The sequence below is a fragment of the Notolabrus celidotus genome, chromosome 8 (genome assembly GCF_009762535.1).
Source record: "Notolabrus celidotus isolate fNotCel1 chromosome 8, fNotCel1.pri, whole genome shotgun sequence".
NCBI lineage: Eukaryota > Metazoa > Chordata > Actinopteri > Labriformes > Labridae > Notolabrus > Notolabrus celidotus.
Genome location: NC_048279.1, coordinates 10,260,594 through 10,278,257, shown reverse-complemented (window position 1 = coordinate 10,278,257; position 17,664 = coordinate 10,260,594). Strand labels below are relative to the sequence as shown.

General features: G+C 43.5%; 1 protein-coding gene across 1 annotated transcript in view; it reads left to right on the top strand.

The window, feature by feature from the left end:
* Positions 1–17,113, top strand: part of gpc3 (glypican 3) — a 109,188-nt gene extending 92,075 nt beyond the window's left edge. Inside the window, exons 6-7 of the mRNA XM_034690100.1 lie at positions 1,835–2,021; positions 15,152–17,113. Of these exons, the coding sequence (XP_034545991.1) occupies positions 1,835–2,021; positions 15,152–15,327 (363 nt within the window). The 3' untranslated portion in view covers positions 15,328–17,113. The remainder of the gene's footprint in view (positions 1–1,834; positions 2,022–15,151) is intronic.
* The last annotated feature ends 551 nt before the right edge of the window (positions 17,114–17,664 follow it).

Below are 17,664 nucleotides of genomic sequence, written 5' to 3'. Positions count from 1 at the left end.
CAGATTCATCACGTGGAAACATATTTTCCTAATGAGACACCTGAGAGCTACGCTCTGTCAACAGGTGGGGCTTTGCTAGACAGCCTCCAAAATCTGTCCAAATGTGGCCGTGGATCAGCTGCCCTGTGACTGAGTGTTTGTCTGCTCCTCCGACCAAGTGACCAGGCTTTTAGAAATGTAGTGGTCATCCTGAGTGCATGGCCTCAATGTAGAGGAATGAATGAAGGTTTGTCTGGCAGCCATGCTGGGAACAAAGTCATGTGTGTTCCCTCTCTAAACTTGAGAGTTTATGTCACTTGTAAAACCCAGATTGACTGCTTTGTATACGCAGGCGGAGGGAACAAGGTTGTTTATCTTCAGACTGACGTAATTCTGTGATTAGCTCTGGGTTTTTATACCTCCGCTCTCCGCCTCACACACACACAAACACAGCGTCTGAACCCAGGCAGACGCCGCAGCTGACCTGAGACGAGGCCCATATGAATTCAATTTTCTCCCACCGCCAGCCAGAACAACAAAAAACAACAACAAAAAATGCATGCTGACAGATGCAGATAGGGAGGAAATCAATAAAAAACAAACAAGGAGGCAGAGCGGTGAGATGAAAGGAGGCTGGAATTTAGCACATCTGTTACCTTGGCAGGGCTTTCAATCATGTGCAGGGCTGTAGAGGCTGAAAGATGGTCAGAAGGCGGCTGTGCAGGTTGTCTCCAAGCTTGCTCACGTTTTTCACCCGTGATTACGAGACAGTAATGTTTTTTTCATCATTTAGTTTTTCTGCGTTTGTTCAAAAGCCACACAACAATAACACAGTCAAAGTTGTTCTGTAAATTAACATTTTCACAGCTATAACACTCAATTTAGCAATCTTTTGCATGTCTTTACTGTTGGTCAAGAGGAATTCAGAGGTTTATATGTAATTGCTTAAGAGCTCTCAGACATTTCTGTAATATTTATTGGTTGATTAGTTTACCACAGTACTCAATAAACACTTCTGGTATGTGCTGCTGCACATTATGAGCTTCTGTAAATCACATGAGAAAATATGGGAGTTGAACAACAACTACATGTTCAGCCTAGAGGCCAAACAGGATTACGGCTCTGTTGCAAGTCGTGTAATTTTTCTTTATTTGGCATTGTTTTGTCTTTTGTTTTATTATGCATTATTGTATTTATTTGCCTGGTTATGTATCATGTTTACTTCAACTCTATATGCTGTCACTTTGGCCATTTGTCCTTTTTATAATTTGTTTCCTACAGGCTTTTAAAAAAGAAAAGAAAAACTGAAAAAATAAAGATAATACTTTTTCTGTTCTTCATCCATCATCCCACCTTCTCGTTTTAGATCTGAGGCCTGATGTCCAGGACAGACTTTGTTATGTGGTGTTGTTGCACTGTTGCCCTGACACAACCACACAGGAGAATGATGCTTGCCAGTAAAAACACAATCACACCGGTCTGCTTACTCCACTGTTACTTTCTCCCAGTAAATTACACAGGGAGACAGCCACATCCTTTTGAATGAATCATGTTTATTCAAAAACAACAAAACTGGCAAAGATAACGACTCTGTGTTCCTGCCTGGTGATTATAATTAGATTTTGGTAAACACCAGTGCTTTTAGATCTCACTGAGTTTTAGTGTGGAATTCCCCCCTTACTGTTCTAATCACAGAGTACACACTCAGATCAAGAGACAGCCGGTACTTACTTTCACAGCTTTCTAAACCATTAATGCACAGGCACATTCCAGCCACAGGATGAATCACACACAGCGTGAGGGCTGAGTGCTTTCTAACCTCAGTACCTTTAACGTCTTCCTGTTTGTCCCACAGCTGCTGCGGATGGTGACAGTATCTGAGAAGCGCTGGAGAGCACGGTCGCGTGGAGGTGGAGTGGACGGGTGGAGCGACGAGGGGGAGGAAGGATTTGAGAGTGGTGACTGTGATGATGAAGATGAGTGCGCTGGAGTGTCCGGGCTGGGGCCGCCACCGAGACGCAAACGGTTACGCATCTTTGCAGGTGAGACACGAGTATTAAAACTGAATCTCAACATCAACTTTGACTGCAGTTATTGTGGCTTCATATATGGTACTGTACCCGTATACACAACTTGAAATGCTTTAATACTGCATCAATGAGTGAAGGAAAAATGTTTGGTTCAAGCTCTGAAGTTGTTTACTGCAGCTTTCTAAATTGGAGCGATTTACTTTAAATGCATAAAGAGGTTTGGATTCTTCTGCAGTGAGTCAGAGGGATCACAGTCCAAACACAAGCAGTGGGCACAGCAGAGAGGTGTTTACATGACCACTGTACATGTTGACACCACTGTGACACTATGCAGCATGAGACATGAGACTTCCTCAGGTAGTCGCCTGTCCTCAACCTCCTGACCTCCCTGCCGTCAATCCCCTGGAAATGTCAGACGTGCTCTCTGAAAGCCAAACAAAGAATGAATGAAGTTACAAACTGCTGTAAGTAAAGAAACTAAACAGCAAGAGAGGGAGAAAACAGTCTGAAAGCAGGAACAAGGGGGTTCAATACGCCGACACAAAGCCAGCGCAGCTGAGCAAACACGGCCGAGGGAGTAGTCCTCACGTCAGGGATGTTGTGGCAGAGATTTGGGTTCGCCGGGCAGAGAGCGAGAGCAGGAACCCAGGGTTAACACAGGAATCCTGCAGGACCATCACTTCCAGCAGGCTGGGCCGTGAGAGTATGTTGCCCTCTCTTGTGCACTCCTTTTCCCCTGACTTTACACTTCTGCTTCAGACACATAAAGTCATTCTGTTTCTCTTTTCAAGCTGCTGACAGTTGACACTGTGGGAAATTAGAGCCGACTCTTTACTCCAACCTCCATGTCAATATCTGTATCCCCACAAATGTTCCCTTATCTGCTCTGTTTGTTAGCAGATTTACATTGAGTGTTGTCTGCCTGCTCCTCTGGAGAGTGTGTCAGTATGCAGGCACATGAGTGCCTGTTTGAGCCTGTTTGTACATGAGCAGTAATGTTTGCAGACCTTGGAGAATCCCCGCTCATTGGCAGACACACAGATAGCTGCTGATAGCCTGTGATGACCCGGCTAAATGCTGACCTAGCATGGTCGCTCAGCCCATTTTGGTCAAACAGGGGCCTGGGGTTCAAAGGTCAACTGGCAGAGCATGAGGCCTAATGGGCTGCTTGTCCGTGGTCTGCTGCTCTGAGATGAAGGAGGCAGATCTGGTTTCACAAAGTCTGACTCCGAGCAGCAGAGTAGCAAAGACACACGCAGGTACACACAAGAGCTGGGAAAGGTGACAGAAGCCACAACAACAAGGTGCAGACAGGACAGAGGCAGTGCAGGAACCTCTGTCCAGCCCAGCTGTCAACCTGCTGACCACACAGAGGACATTCCCATACAAGTGTAATGACTGATCTGTCCTCACCCATTCTCTACACAGATTCCATGACCTTCTGATCACTAATACTCCTCATCCACAAAACACACATAGACGTACACACTTCTCATCCCGACCAATCAAACCCCAAGCCGCACATTCCCCAGAGCATTCCAGGCCAAGGGAGCTATTCCAGGACAGGGACTTCCCCTTCACCACCCCCACCCCTCTAAAGTCAGACGAACAGCCAGGACTGACACAGCTCCCACACCAGACAGATTACTCATGGATCTCTGTGGTGATGTGCCAGGTTTTTATGATCCCAAATCCCACAATGTTTGGACACTGTTGATAAAATATCGGCTGCTCAACAATTCAGCATCTCGTAAATGTTTTCAACAAGACAGGACTGCAGGAGGCCAATTAAGCACCCGGACTCTTCTACTACAGAGCCATGCTGTTGTTATATGTGCAGAATGTAGTTTTGCATTGTCTTATATGTATTTCCTGAAAAGGGCATTGTCTGGATTGCAGCATATGTGTATTGTCCAGCATCAATGGTACCCTCCCAGAAGTGGAAGCTAGCCATGCCATGGGCACAGCATCCCTGTACCATGGCTTTCAAGGTGATAAAAAGCCAGGTTGTTCCTCTCCTTTTTAGGGCAAGCATGCCTTGATTTCCATGATTTCCAAAAGGAAGTCTGATTTTGGTTCATCAGACCACAGGACAATTTTCCACTTTGCCTCAGTCCATCTTAAATAAGCCCTGGTCCAGAGAAGTCTCTGGGTCAAGTTTATATATAGTTTCCTCTTTGCATGGTACACCTTAATTCTGCATTTGTGGCTGCAGTGGCAAACTGTGTTCACAGACAATGGTTTTTGGAAGTGATTTTGAGCCCATGCATTGGTTTCCACTACAGAGTCATGTCTGGTTTTAATGCAGTGAATGCAGTGAGTCTGGGTGATATTATGCACTGTAAATGATGAAATCACCAAATTATTAGAAATTATACAATGTCACATATACATCTTATTGCCTATACATTATTATGAAATTGTAAAAAAAATGTGCTCACGCTCACTTTCACAGATTGGTACCTCTTGCCTTGTTTACTTTTGAGGGACTCAACCCTCTCCTGGGTGTCTTCTCAAAACCCAGTTATGTGACTGATTAGTTTAGGAGATGTTCCACCAGGTGTTTTTATTTTTAAGCATTACACAACCTTTTTTTTCTGTGTTTGTCATTCCATCTCAACTTTTTTTCAACCATACATCAAATTTAAAATTATCATATTTTCTCTGAAAATGTTCATAAAGAAGATGAAGAAATATAAAACCTACCTGTGTGTTAAAAATGTTTCTTTCTATACTTGTTAAAGGATGTGTTTTGTTTTACTTCATCTTTTATGTGAATACACTGATTATAATATTTATCTCTGGCAGTGAAAGAGTTCATCTACTTTTTTTCCCCCTCTTATAATCTGTCTGTTTCTGCTCATCAGTGCTCACCTGTGCTTCATGCTTTCCCGCCCACCTAGTCTCTGACTGTACACCCTCTCAAAGCTTCTCTTCAGTCCCTCATCCTCTCTCACTTTCCTCCCACACTCTCTCTTCAATATGGTACTGCAGTGATTTAAAAATAGAGCTACACAAAATCCTCAATAGCCCCATGCTGATTCATTTACTGTAATAAGTCTTAAAGTGTGTCAGAGTGACATCCTGCCAGTGAGATTACAGTCCAACAACTGGCAGCACAATAACAGACAGCAAAAACTGTAATTCTCACAAGTTTCCTGACACCACTTAGCTCCTGAAACAAGATGAGTCACTTTGAGAAAATGTAGAAATAACCCACACATAGCTGTGTTTTTTTAACATTCCACTAGTCAACTCTAAGCTACTTTCAAATATTGCTTTTTAAGAGTCTTATGCTAACTTCTAGACTAAATAACTCATTAAAATGGGCTTTTGATGCAGTGTGGAAACGCTCAGTAGTTTGAGAGCCAACTGTTGGTGGGCTCTGCCATGGCCCAGCAGCACAGAGCTCTGCCTCGTGTTTTCTTGCTGAGCTGGACGGGCTTTTGCTGTGTGCTGTACCTTGCCATGCTCAGCAGGAGCCACATGAATAGGCTTCTTGTTATGTTACTGCGCTGAGACGTTCGGTCACTGTAAGTACCCAGAAGGAAAGCCGTTCTATTAGAAGCATTTGAGCATTATTTCAGCACCGGGGGTTAGCAAAATACAAAGTGGAAATATTCCTGTAATGTGAAACACGCAGCTTAAGATGAAAGTCTGGGCTGGGCTCACCTTTCAGGTCTGCAACAAATTTTGTGGCTAGAACAAAGGAGCGTGTAAAAAAGAGAAGAATGTGATGAAAGAATGTGGGGAAAGAACAGAAAGAGACAAAAACACCTTTGATACGTCTAAAGACTGATACACTGGGAAACCTAAACATTCCTTACTCTCTACGTGGGTTCAATTGACAGCCGTACATGCTGCCAGTACGAGAACCTGGTATGTTAATTAACCGCAGCTGTGACCCCTGACCCCCAGCACCTGATAGGTGAGTCAAACAGCGCTGGTCTTCCTCAGCAGTGTTTGAAACGTCTTCCTCAAAAAGCCATAATCCTGAGAATGTTGACATTAGCCCTGTAAGCTCAGGATACATCCGCCATAGACCCTGTTTCCTCCTCCTGTGAGCTTCTCGTACTTTCACAAAGCTGATTATCTGAGCTACTGCACTTATGACTGTCATTCCAGTTAAATAGCTGTCCACATGTGGCTGCCAGGTAGAAGACATGCGTGCCACAGACATGAGACAGAAGGAAACTACCTCAGACAATGCAGATGTGTGAGGGAGACGCAGGTGTTCAGGTGGAGGAGGAATCTGGATGCCCACATAACTTGAGCCCACTTGCTTTTCAACAGCAAGCAAACACAGGATAAACACATGCAGGCTTCCCCTCACTCTCCATGTTTGATGCCTGCTTCCATCAACACCAGATCTTGGGTACGAAAGCCTAAGACGTAGTTAGCAAAAATGGATATACATATTTTATACTTACCAACAGAGCAGTTCAAACTCTTCAGCTGTTATTCATTCTGTTACCAGCTGTGAATTGTGTTTCATACAGCCCAAGCTTTTAACACCACACTCCTCCATAGCCTTTGCTATATTGCATGCATTTTCCCAAAGCACAATGTGCCCCCTCTCCTTTGCAATGTCCCACTGGCCGAGCGTGGTTTTAAAGACTACACAGATCACTTTAGCCATATGAAAACCGGAGCACTCCTGTGCATACAATAATGTCTTTTCATGTAAGCCACTGTGCCGTCAAGTTAAGCATACTCAAGGGACTAATGTCAGAAGTCCATATGTCCATGGTGAAACTTACGTCACTTACATTGTATGTGTGTGAATGTGTGTGGAAATCACATCAAACAGGACAGGCAAGGACACCTCTGGAAAGTAGTGGCAACTCAGCAGAGTATACGCGTGTTCCAAATGTGCTATTAGCCAGTGAAATCCTTGGGCTTCTACCTCGGGGAAAGGTTGATCATCAAGTGCACTGAACTCAGCGACTGTGTCATGGATTCTGTAGTTTTCAAAAGCCTCTTGTACAGGCATGACGGCACTCTCACACTTTTTCTTGATGCTAATGCTAGCTACGTATTCCTTAACAACATCTTTGTGGTGATGACAAGTTTTCAGGTGACTTATGGGATTCATTGAGTTAAACTTGAAGATTTTTTTTCCTCCTCTGGGAATCCTTGCAGCACATATTTAGACAATTACATCTGTTTATCCTCCTCAGAAACAGTGAATTTGAATTTATTTGATTAGGACAATGCACATTGATCAACACTTTAATGCACTTGAATGTAAATATGCAGGAATTAGCACAATAGATAAATTTCATTTGTTTTCAATTTCAAATTACAGGCTGCCTCAAGACAGTTAGAAGGACACTAAATGAAATGACTTACAAACACATTTTAGATACAAATTGGACACTTTTGTGACATTATAAAAACAGGACGGAAGATGAGGCCAAAGCCCCCGGGAACGAGCAGCAAATGAGTATCTGATATTACTCATGACTACATGACTGGTTTGTTTTTAACCAATGTTGAAGTGTTTTTTTTAAAGGTTGAGTAGTTCTCACACTCCCTGATATGAGTTGGTAATTTGTTCCAGAAGTTTGTGCCTCTGACAGACACAAACATTTGACTGAATTTGGATTTACGTCTCAGTACATCACAGTCTCCTCTAATTTGTGCTCTAGTATTTATCACTTTATGGTGTTTTTGTCAAATAGTCAATGGTGGGGAGAGAAGCCCATTTAAAACTTTAAAAACAAGATAGATATCTGCATGAGTTTGAAAATTGTCAATGTCTCAACTATTATATTTCTTTACAATGTTGCAATAATGGAAATTAAGAGGTTTTCAGTCTAAAATTTTGACTATCTTCTTGAAGAGAGACTGGATAAAACTTCCACACTGGTGACGCCACGTTGACTCTCTCGCCAGCTTGCTTGAATGCACCTGTACTACTGTGATCGATGGTGGACTGCATACTGCCGCCTATAGTGTTGGAATGTGAAGGCTTGTTAAGAAATGTTTTATCAGACACACTTTAGTTTATCAAATTATGAAATAAAAATAAAATACTGCCATCATTTATTGGACTGAAATATACTGTGTTTCCATTATGATCTTTTTTTTGGCAGCCTTAAATATATCTCAAGTGATACCATGGCATGATAACTTGGCTGTTATATGTTCTTAAGAGACATAAACATGCTAAACTCAGAAGGTGAGCATGATAGACATTAAATTTGCTTACCATTAGCATTGTTGTTATGAGCGTGATGTACTTCTAAGCACCACTGTGTGCTTTGCTAGCCCTGCTGTGGAGTAGTGCTCTTTTTTTAAGCCGACTCTAAATGACGAACAAGAAACAGTTATTGACAATCAAAGCTCATTTAATACTCTCTGAAAACTTTGGTCGTGATGAAATCCATTGATCTTTGCTTGTATGTTTCTGCATTCAGTGTTGCTGTGAAACAGCCTAATTATGATTCATTTTTTCCCCAGAGATAAAAGAGAATAAGATAAAAGAGCAGATGTTTTTCTTTAGTGTGAAGCTATTTGCAGCCTCACTCCAAATCCAAATCTTCACTCCAAAAGAAAGAGCTGGAAAAGATGTCTGCCCCTCTCATCCTTGGCTTGAAAGTGATCGTTCCCCAGCCAACCAAAATGTGTTTATCTTTTACATGATTAATGATGAACTTAAGATAATAATTACTATCCAAAATTGACACAAAATACTTCTAAAGTCTCTAAACTGTTGAAAACTCCAAAAACTGTGAGGTAGAGGAGGTGCTGAGAGGTTGGTGGGTGGTGTTGTTTGAGAGCCTGATAATGTGTAACACCCTGTAAGTGTTCTGACCCAATGTTCTCTTCCCCCATCCCTCCTTAAGCTTATAAACAACTTCTGTAAATTCAGCCAATCCTCCTCCTTCCCCACCTCCTCCACGCCCCTCACAAAAATAATGAAGCTTGCCACCATCTGTGTAAACAGGCTTGGCCAGTAAGAGCTGCAGTCTCTCACTCTGGTTCCTCCGGGAGCCACCACAAGGCCCTGCGTGTCCCCAGTTACAGGAACGAGAGTGTTGGCAGTGGAGGGAAGAATGGGAGAGAAGAGGGGGGAAAAGGGAGGAGAGGAACATAGGGATGAAGTTTCCCTCTTATTGGACTCTTGTTGCTCTTCCGCTGTGGAGCTTTCTCAAATCAATCCAGGGATAAAACCCTTAAGATTAGCCAGAAGGCAGGAAGAAGAGTCCTGGTTTTAATTTCTGTGGATACAAGAGCACAGAGTCAACTCAGTTCTCATCATCTACATGAGGGGGGGCCAGCAGTGCTTGATCCATTTTGTAGGCCTATGCATTTTTCTGTGTTTGTGTGTGCCTCTCGGAAAAAGCGTTTGTTTGCTCAAGAGCTTTATTTACATTCACAGGCACTTTTTGGACGCGCTAAATTGATTCCAGGCCCGTTCCTGGGTCATGTCCATCAGCTCAGCCACAGTCCACAAACACTCTGCACACAGCGGGACCATTCTCGAGGCCCGCTACTCCGCTGCACTCTGCCGCAATGACACACTGCAGCCATTTTGTGGGAATGTCTTAAAAACAAAGTTGAGGGTTGGTGTTTGCATTTTATGTGCTAACCATCTACTTTCACCTGCATTTCCTGAATTCCTCCTCTATCCATCTTTTCGTCTTTGTGGTCGCCCCTCACTTTGTTTTCTCAGAACGTTCTTGAAAGTAACTCAAGGATGCAGCGAGCATTGCAGGAGTCCTGCTGTTGATAGACTCTGAGCTGCTGGGAGAAACTGCAGGCTAACCACTTGAAAGAGTTGGGCTAGAAAGTGAAAGTGCTCAACAGGAGCTCTCTGTGTGTACAGTCAATCCAGCCAAATTGTCACTCTTGGCTGTATTTCGAGTGTGCCTCTCCATGACAGGAATGTGGGGAGAATTCTGCATGTTTGTTGGCAGAGCGCTTGCACAACAAACACGTCTCAATCTGCCAGTTACATTTCCTTCAGTAGACTGACTGGTGGACACAGCAGGGGAATATAAACAGAGCTGTGTGGGATGTGAGCTTCCCTCATTATTAAAAGATAAAGATAGTATCCAAAGAATGTGTTCCTTAGAGGCTCCCTGACCGGGACATCCCCCAGGCCAACCCACTGGTCATCTCTTTGGCCCCGTACATGACCACTCCTCAGACTCTTTCCAAATCTCTCGCCCTCTCTTACTGATAAGAACCACCATTGTTCCATCTCTCCAGAACAGCCCCTAACGGCGCTCCCTCCACACCTCTGACCCTCCGTCAACACAGGCCTCGGAGCTGCCGGAGGTTACAGGCCTTCTCTGTGCGCAGCAATGCTTCCCACCCTGAACGAGCCCCTTGCCCTGAGCACAGAATCAACTCTTTGTATGTTTGATTTGTTATGGTTTTTACCCCTCTGACTCTCACACACACTTTCCACCCAGTAGAGCAGGCGCTACAAGGAGTTCTTGGTTGAAATTTATGTCTCTGTTTCAAGCTTTTATTTCTCTAAGAGTTCACTTTTTCGACTCTCTGCGATCACATTAGCTGTTACTAGACGTGGAGACTATAAATAAATCAGAGTAAATCCAATTTAAAGACATGGGGAGAGGCTAATGGGTGCAACATGTTGGTCATCCCCTCACTGACACCACCTCCCTTCACTGAACACTTTAATTAATAGGTGTTGACTTGCATTGGTCACACAAAGCCACATTTTAAAAACGTGTCTTGGAGGTTTGGTTTCCCCCGTTTGACAAGTGGGTGTAGTCCTTTCTTATCAGAGCAAACCCCAAACATTAAGAGCTCAGTTTGGAGTTTTCTGGATTTTGACTCACCACACAAACTTTATTTCCTCTGTCCTTGTCTTCATTCTGTTTTATCTTTTGCTAAAGCTCTGTAAGTGCTCTAACTCCATGTAATGACCTTCAGGTTTAGTTTCATTTAAAACTCCATTATGTCTGTTTCTGTCCTCAGCCGTCTTTGGCATCATGTCTCCCTGTCTTACTCTCTTGCCCTTTGCGAGGGAGGATCCCTCTGCCTAGAACAACAGTGAGTGTTGTGGAGGTTGGGAGGCCAGTGCAGCTCAGAGAGTGGTGCTGTTGCAAAGGCCCGGGGCAGGGCCTCCTCTGGGCGTCCCGTTTGTCTTGGCTCAACATTCCCAGCCTCTCCGAGCGCCCCTGTGGTCGGCCTGTGGGTGTGGAGGCAGACGGTCACATTCCCGCCAGCCCAGGACAGAAGCATCCTGCACCGCTCCCTCAGTTCCTTCCCAGCTCTCAATCAGCAGCGTCCCGGGACTAACAGCCTCAGCCAAGTCACACAAGTTACAGAATGTGATCAATAGGCCAATAATCACAGTTCAGCTTCGTATCTGTGGCCATTCACAAGATTAGACCTAATCAATCCATCCAAGAGCTCCTATCATGTTTTCACAGAACCGTCGTCCTCCTCTCGGCCGTGAGGGCGGCCCCTGAAAGACTGCACACACACACTCACAGCAGCCAACTCAATTTCTAAATGTGCTGAGTGCAGTGTTTAAGGGAATAGTTTGCTCTGCAGAGATGAGACAAGAGATAAAATATTTGCTTTACCTCAGAAAGCGTAATATCTTTTAAGCTGTTGAATCTTGAAAACCTAGATCAAATTTGACCAGCTTAGGTGTGTTATGTGCGCACATCGTCTGCCAATGTAGCAGCAATCTAAACCATCTCCCCATTTCATAAGGAGCACCTGTGTTTGGAGACTTAACATTCCACATACTTATCTGACCAAAAAAAGGCCTTTGTGCAGAGCACACATGTACTGAATAAACTGTACTGGACCATGAAGGTACACACTCGCCAGAGGGGTTATAATAATGTGTCAACCTGCACCTGATGTGCACTGACTCCTAGCAGTCATTTATCTGCAGCTACCAAACAAGCCTACTGAGAATGCAAGAGAGGGAAAATGAAGCTGGGGTTTTGTGTATCATATAATCATCACCTATGGTGTGGTGTGCTTCAAAATATGGCTTTCCACACACTGTTGCAATTTTTCCACATATTTTTGCTTGTTGTGACAACTGCAAACTGTAAACGACAAGCCTGGAGCACAGAGCTGAAAACAGAGCTCCAGACTCTCTCCCCCCTCACACATAGAGACATGCATGTACATACTCCAGCCACTGTTTGACCTGTTAGGGGGATCAAAACAAACATCAGCTCCCCCTGAAAAACACAGTCGGACTCATTTGTCTTTTCTCCTGAGGAAAGGTTTCTAATAAAAAAACAACAAAAGCCTGAATATGTCCCAGGCTGTTTACTTGCATGTGACTCAACCTACCTGCTCATTTTCAGTCCGAAACCTTAGCATAACCAATCAATGGGTGGACTGTTGACCTCTCCCCTGGGCTGTAACTTGAGCTTATGAGGGCACGATAAAGCCAGCAGGGGTACGCTAGCAAGGTGGCGTTCCTCTGAGTAGTGATAGCCTCAAACTGGACAGTCTGAATGGCCGAGCAGGAGGAGGGCTGGGCTCCACTGAAAGACAGAAGGGCTTACAACTGTCACATTAATCACAGTTGGGATTGTGTCTCTATTTTTAGCCGAGTTATCCATCTATTTGTCTAATTGTTGCTGCCTGTCCTCTGTCCTGGCTCCTCCCTGCAAGACCTCAGAAGGAAAAGGGAAAAATAAGCTGAACAGGGATTACTTCTGTCTGTGTTTGCAGGTCTTTCACTCTCACTTTGTCTGTACTTTGCGACACACACAGGCACAGGTGTTCATCACTAATGATACCAGGATATTATTAGTCCCAGGCCTGTGTGGGAGCATAGGGGATCTAAGTTTGCATAGTGTTCAGTCCCTGTTGGGTTGTTTTAAAGCCTGCAGAACAAGGCCCCTCTGTGGTGCTGCTCATGTCGAAGTGTTTAAACTACGTGAAAGGACTTTTTTTCCCTGGTTTGAGGGATTTTTTTCACAGCCTAAGACTTTTTTTCACTCACATTATTGCGGCTGTAAAGCACACCAACACAATGCTCTCCCACTTAGTCTCCTGCTTTTTCACAAACACACATGGGGATGGGCTCACACACCCCACTCAATCATCCGCACACAAACACACAAATGCAGACGCACATGCCCCCCGCCCTCCTTCTTATCCACAGTGTATATAAAAGCTGTATCGAATTGCACCTTGAGCCTAATTGGCTCGGCAGTACAGTGCACCGCTGTCGACAGTGACAAATCGTTCTTTCAGAGCCTCGAAGAATGTCTGCCCACTGCCATGTCAGAGCACACAGGGGGAGAAAAAAAGTTAATTGTCCTCTGGCCATCATTCAAATGATGTAACTGCAAAGAAATTCATAGGAGATGCCGTGTGGAGGTTTATTCATTTGCCTCCTTCCTCTGTTTAAGATAGAGCCTGGCAGCATAGGGGCATGTAGGCACCCAGAAAGTCAGGAGGAAGGGACCCTCTCTCTTTGTCTCTACTGAGGAAGGGCGAGCAAAAGCTTTACTACAGCTCCCCCCTGCTCCCTGATCACACACTGGGTCAAATCAGCCATTTCCTCCCAGTGGATCACTCCCACAAGGGAGGCCAGTAAACAGATCAGATGAGACGGCTAATTCAATTTGGAGCTATCTGTTATTTTAGGAGCTCAGCTGGGACAGTGAGTGTATGTTTCCACAATGGCTGTGTGACAAATAGGTATGTGAAAAATGCACCAATGTTTCAGCGTGTTTGTGAGTCTGGAGAGGTGCTCTGCTTCTGACTTTACAGGGGACAGCTCAGCTCATAGTTTGCGTTCCTAACCTTAGAGCTGCTTTATTACTGATATTCTCCTGGCCCCTCTCATAACTCACCCTTCTTATTTCAGTCTCCTTCACAGCTTTCTCCCAGACAAAGCAGCACAGAATATGTCCCACACACACACACACATGGAAGAGGAGATCTGCTCTGCTCAGCGTCAGTAGGAGAACAGCTGTGGATGCAGAGCAGTAAGACAGCAGTAAGTAAGAGCAGAGCAGCAGGTGACAATGAAGTCACTGCAGCAAACAGAACAGATGGAATCCAGAAAAAGCCTGAGTGACGGAGGAGTACTGCAGGATTCTCACTGAAACATAAAGACTTAAACTCTTTATTGTTTAACCGACTTCAGTATAGCCTCTGCCTCATATGATTTTAGTTGGAAACACTGACAGCTGAGAGTTTCCAAGTCAAACCACAGAACTGCTGTTAGCCAGACAGCTTCACTGGAGCAAATTATTTACGTGCCTTGCTTGAGGGCATTTTTTACAGTAGTTGTGGAGGGAGAAGTGAAAGTTTGTGATTATAGGCTAGTTGCAATGGACACAGTGTGGATCCTAAAAACAGAGGCATTCTCTCCCCTAAACTTTTCCCCAAAGCATGTGATAAATGAAAAGGGAAACGAAGTGTTTAGCAGTTTACACATGATATTCACATTGACTCATATTGATACCTGTACAATGGGGTCTTGTTTTGCCCACCTTGCATAGAAATATAGGTGAAAAGAGCTGATAAAACTGTTGAGCTAAACTTTAACACTTGGTCCCCATCTGGGCTAAAATGATATAAACAAAGAACATTAGCTAACTTGTCACATTTGAAATCTCAAGGACGGTAGTTGCTGCTGAATGTTTACTTTTATATCGCTTATGTGAACAAAATATTTGGCTGCTTCCATAAATCATCTTAGTCCTTTTTTTTTTAAAACAATTGAGATCTTTTGTATCAAGACACTCATTGAAGATGTGTGTGTGTTTCAGATTTGCAGACGTTACTTCACACAGCTGCTGTGGGCTTTTTGGGGGGGTTGTTGTTTACAGCATCTCACCACTTAAATCAACATTTCAACACTAACTCCCAGTAAAATATGTGTCTGTGATTCAGCGTGCATCTGCAACAATAACATGTGACATCTGGTTATATGTGGGGCTTGTGTTTCTCGTTCTCAAGATGTAACATTGTTTTTACAGCTGTTTAAGACATCATGCAAAAGGATGACAGACATACCACACTTGTTTTTCAGCTTTTGTGACAGTGTTGAGTCTAATCGTCTCCATCCTCTTTCCTGCCTCTCTCATATTTTTCATTCTTTGCCTCCTTTCGCTATCTCCCACTCATCTCCTCTGTCTCCGCCTGTCTCCCTTGTCTCACAGACCTTGCTGATAACCTGGCAATGGACGACTTCACCTTCCAGGAGCAGCTTCTGACCCCTCGCTTGGCCACAGCCGGGGTGGGAGGCGTGTCCTCACCTGCGGCTCCACTGTGGAGGAGCTACCTGTTCCTGATACTTCCTCTTACGTTATCTCTGCTCCTGCCCTGTCCACACTGACCGGTGTGCTCAGACACTCCCATCACTCCTTTTTCCCCTTGGATTCATTACAAACTTTTTTAAAGTTCTAGTCCTTAATGTAAAGTCCAGCAACTCATCAAAGGAAGCACGAACAACAAAACAAATGCTCTGTTTCTTTTAATGTGTCTCAGCAGGAACCTGTTTTTGGTTCAAAATCACTGGATGTTTGTAGAACCCCTTCGAAGCACAGCAGAGAAACTTATGGCTTTGTGTAAATTAAAACAAACGTGCCCTTTAGTACACTCCACCAGGGTTATTGCAATTTTTGTGCCCACTTAAAGCACCTCCTCACTTCTTTCATACTGACTTCTGTAAAATAACAAAGTGACAGGGACCCTCATCATTAGACAGCTTTGTCATGGACCTGCAGGCGAGGAGCTCCACAACAGACCTTTTTCAAAAGCTCCCACCCCCCAGTCTGCCATAAGTTAATGCCCTGCAGAAAAAATCTGGAAAAAGAAAACATTTTTCTCTTTCAATGGCAATGAGTGATCTCCTGCCAGGACTGGACTTCAGATGGTGAGTTGTTGTGAACTCCAGATCCCCACAGGCTGAGGTTTAACCCTCATTAAAGATGCACTGTACCTTGAAATGCTCTGTTATTACTTAAAGTTCCTTCTTTCTCTCTCATCCTTTGTGTAACAACAGCTCACTTCCTTTAGACTGATTCACACTCCAATCTTTACTCTTTACTGTTTTGTAACGCTGATGAACGAAACAGCCCTAAGTTGAAACCTGAAAAGTTTAAGTCCAAAAACCAGCCTGGAAACTGTACAGATGATTGTTTCATGTGTTGGTGCCATGTTCCCAAAATTTCAGTCCCGGCACCTTTTACAAGATGATCTGAGTTTTGGGTTTTGACTCATAAGTTCATTATAGTGATTGTTTTTAGCTCAACCACTGAAATGTTGCTGCAAATTTCTAGCTTATTCTTTAGCACTGTGCATAGAGGGAGGCGTAATATGGAATGTAAATATGTATAAACATGTGTAAATGTATTTGTAATGTAGGTTTGCATTAGCTCACATATTCATAAGTCTGGTTCTTGTGTTCAACCATTTGTTTTAGTAGTGTTTGTTTAGGCAGAAGTCATATTTTTCAATCCTTCGCTTTATTTTGTTTGATTTTCCGAGAGAAATGTGGTGGAAACTGGATTCAAGCTCCCTCGTATGGACCGGGGGGAAGTGTGATGGATATTTGGGAGGACAGTAATTAAAAACTGAAAGTGCATCTGCTGCTGCCACTCAGCTGGCTTCACCCAGCTGTGAGTGTAACTGTACTCACTCAGACTATCTATCTTTTAGCTATTCCTGCTTCTCCTCCAGGGTCTTGAGTTGTTTGAGCCAAGCTCAGCAAACTCTGGGACAGAAGCAAAAACTTTGTGGTCCATGAGTTCATCCCAGCCCTGAAACATAAATACAGACGACCAGTTGTGACACATAGTATCAGGGAAAGCATACAGTAGGTTAAACTCCTAACAATAGCTGCGGCTCTGCTCCAGGAAGGTGTGTCAGTGAGTCATGTCTGTGTGCCGGCGTGCCGAGCACAAGAGGCCCGTTACTGGAACACATAACAGAATACAGTCTGGATTAATCTCATTAGTTAGCTGCATATTTGTTGTGGGATCCATTCATCATGACCATCAAACGGCAATTTTAGACCATGGGTCAAAGGTTGACTGAAATACTTGGCAAGAATTATGTTGTTTTATTTCAGTTGGACATTGATGAGAAAGTACAGCGTGAAATAAACTATTCATCTTTTACTGTTTGTGTTTCTTGTTGATGTGTCTTCTACTGAAAAATAACACACAAAACACACAAGAGGCTCCCTTCTCCAATGATTTACAACATGATAAGAGATGCTGTGTAAAGCATAACAAATATGACCGCAAACTTATCTTTGATGTTTACATTTTATTGACTGTAGACTGAAGTAAATATCAAACATGTAACCACTTTGATGGGTCCAGCACATCTGCTTTATATGCAGTCCCATGTAACAACTCCTGGAAACTGTTTTTAATGACTTTAGAATAATCTTTACATTTAATATTAATAATTTATTTTAAAAGTTAAAGTTGTATTTTTCATGCTGCATTAAACAACTATCTAAAGATTACATTTTGTAAAACATGCTGAAGGTATCATTCACAAAAACTCAGCTTATCTGTAGACCTGTGTGAAGTGTGACAACATAGGCAACAATTCTACAGCTTCTGTTATACTTTGATCCAAATCCTAAATTGTTTTCAACAGAAGCAGAGTACACTCACTTCAAAAACAGAAACCTTCAATGTGAAAAAACAACTCTACT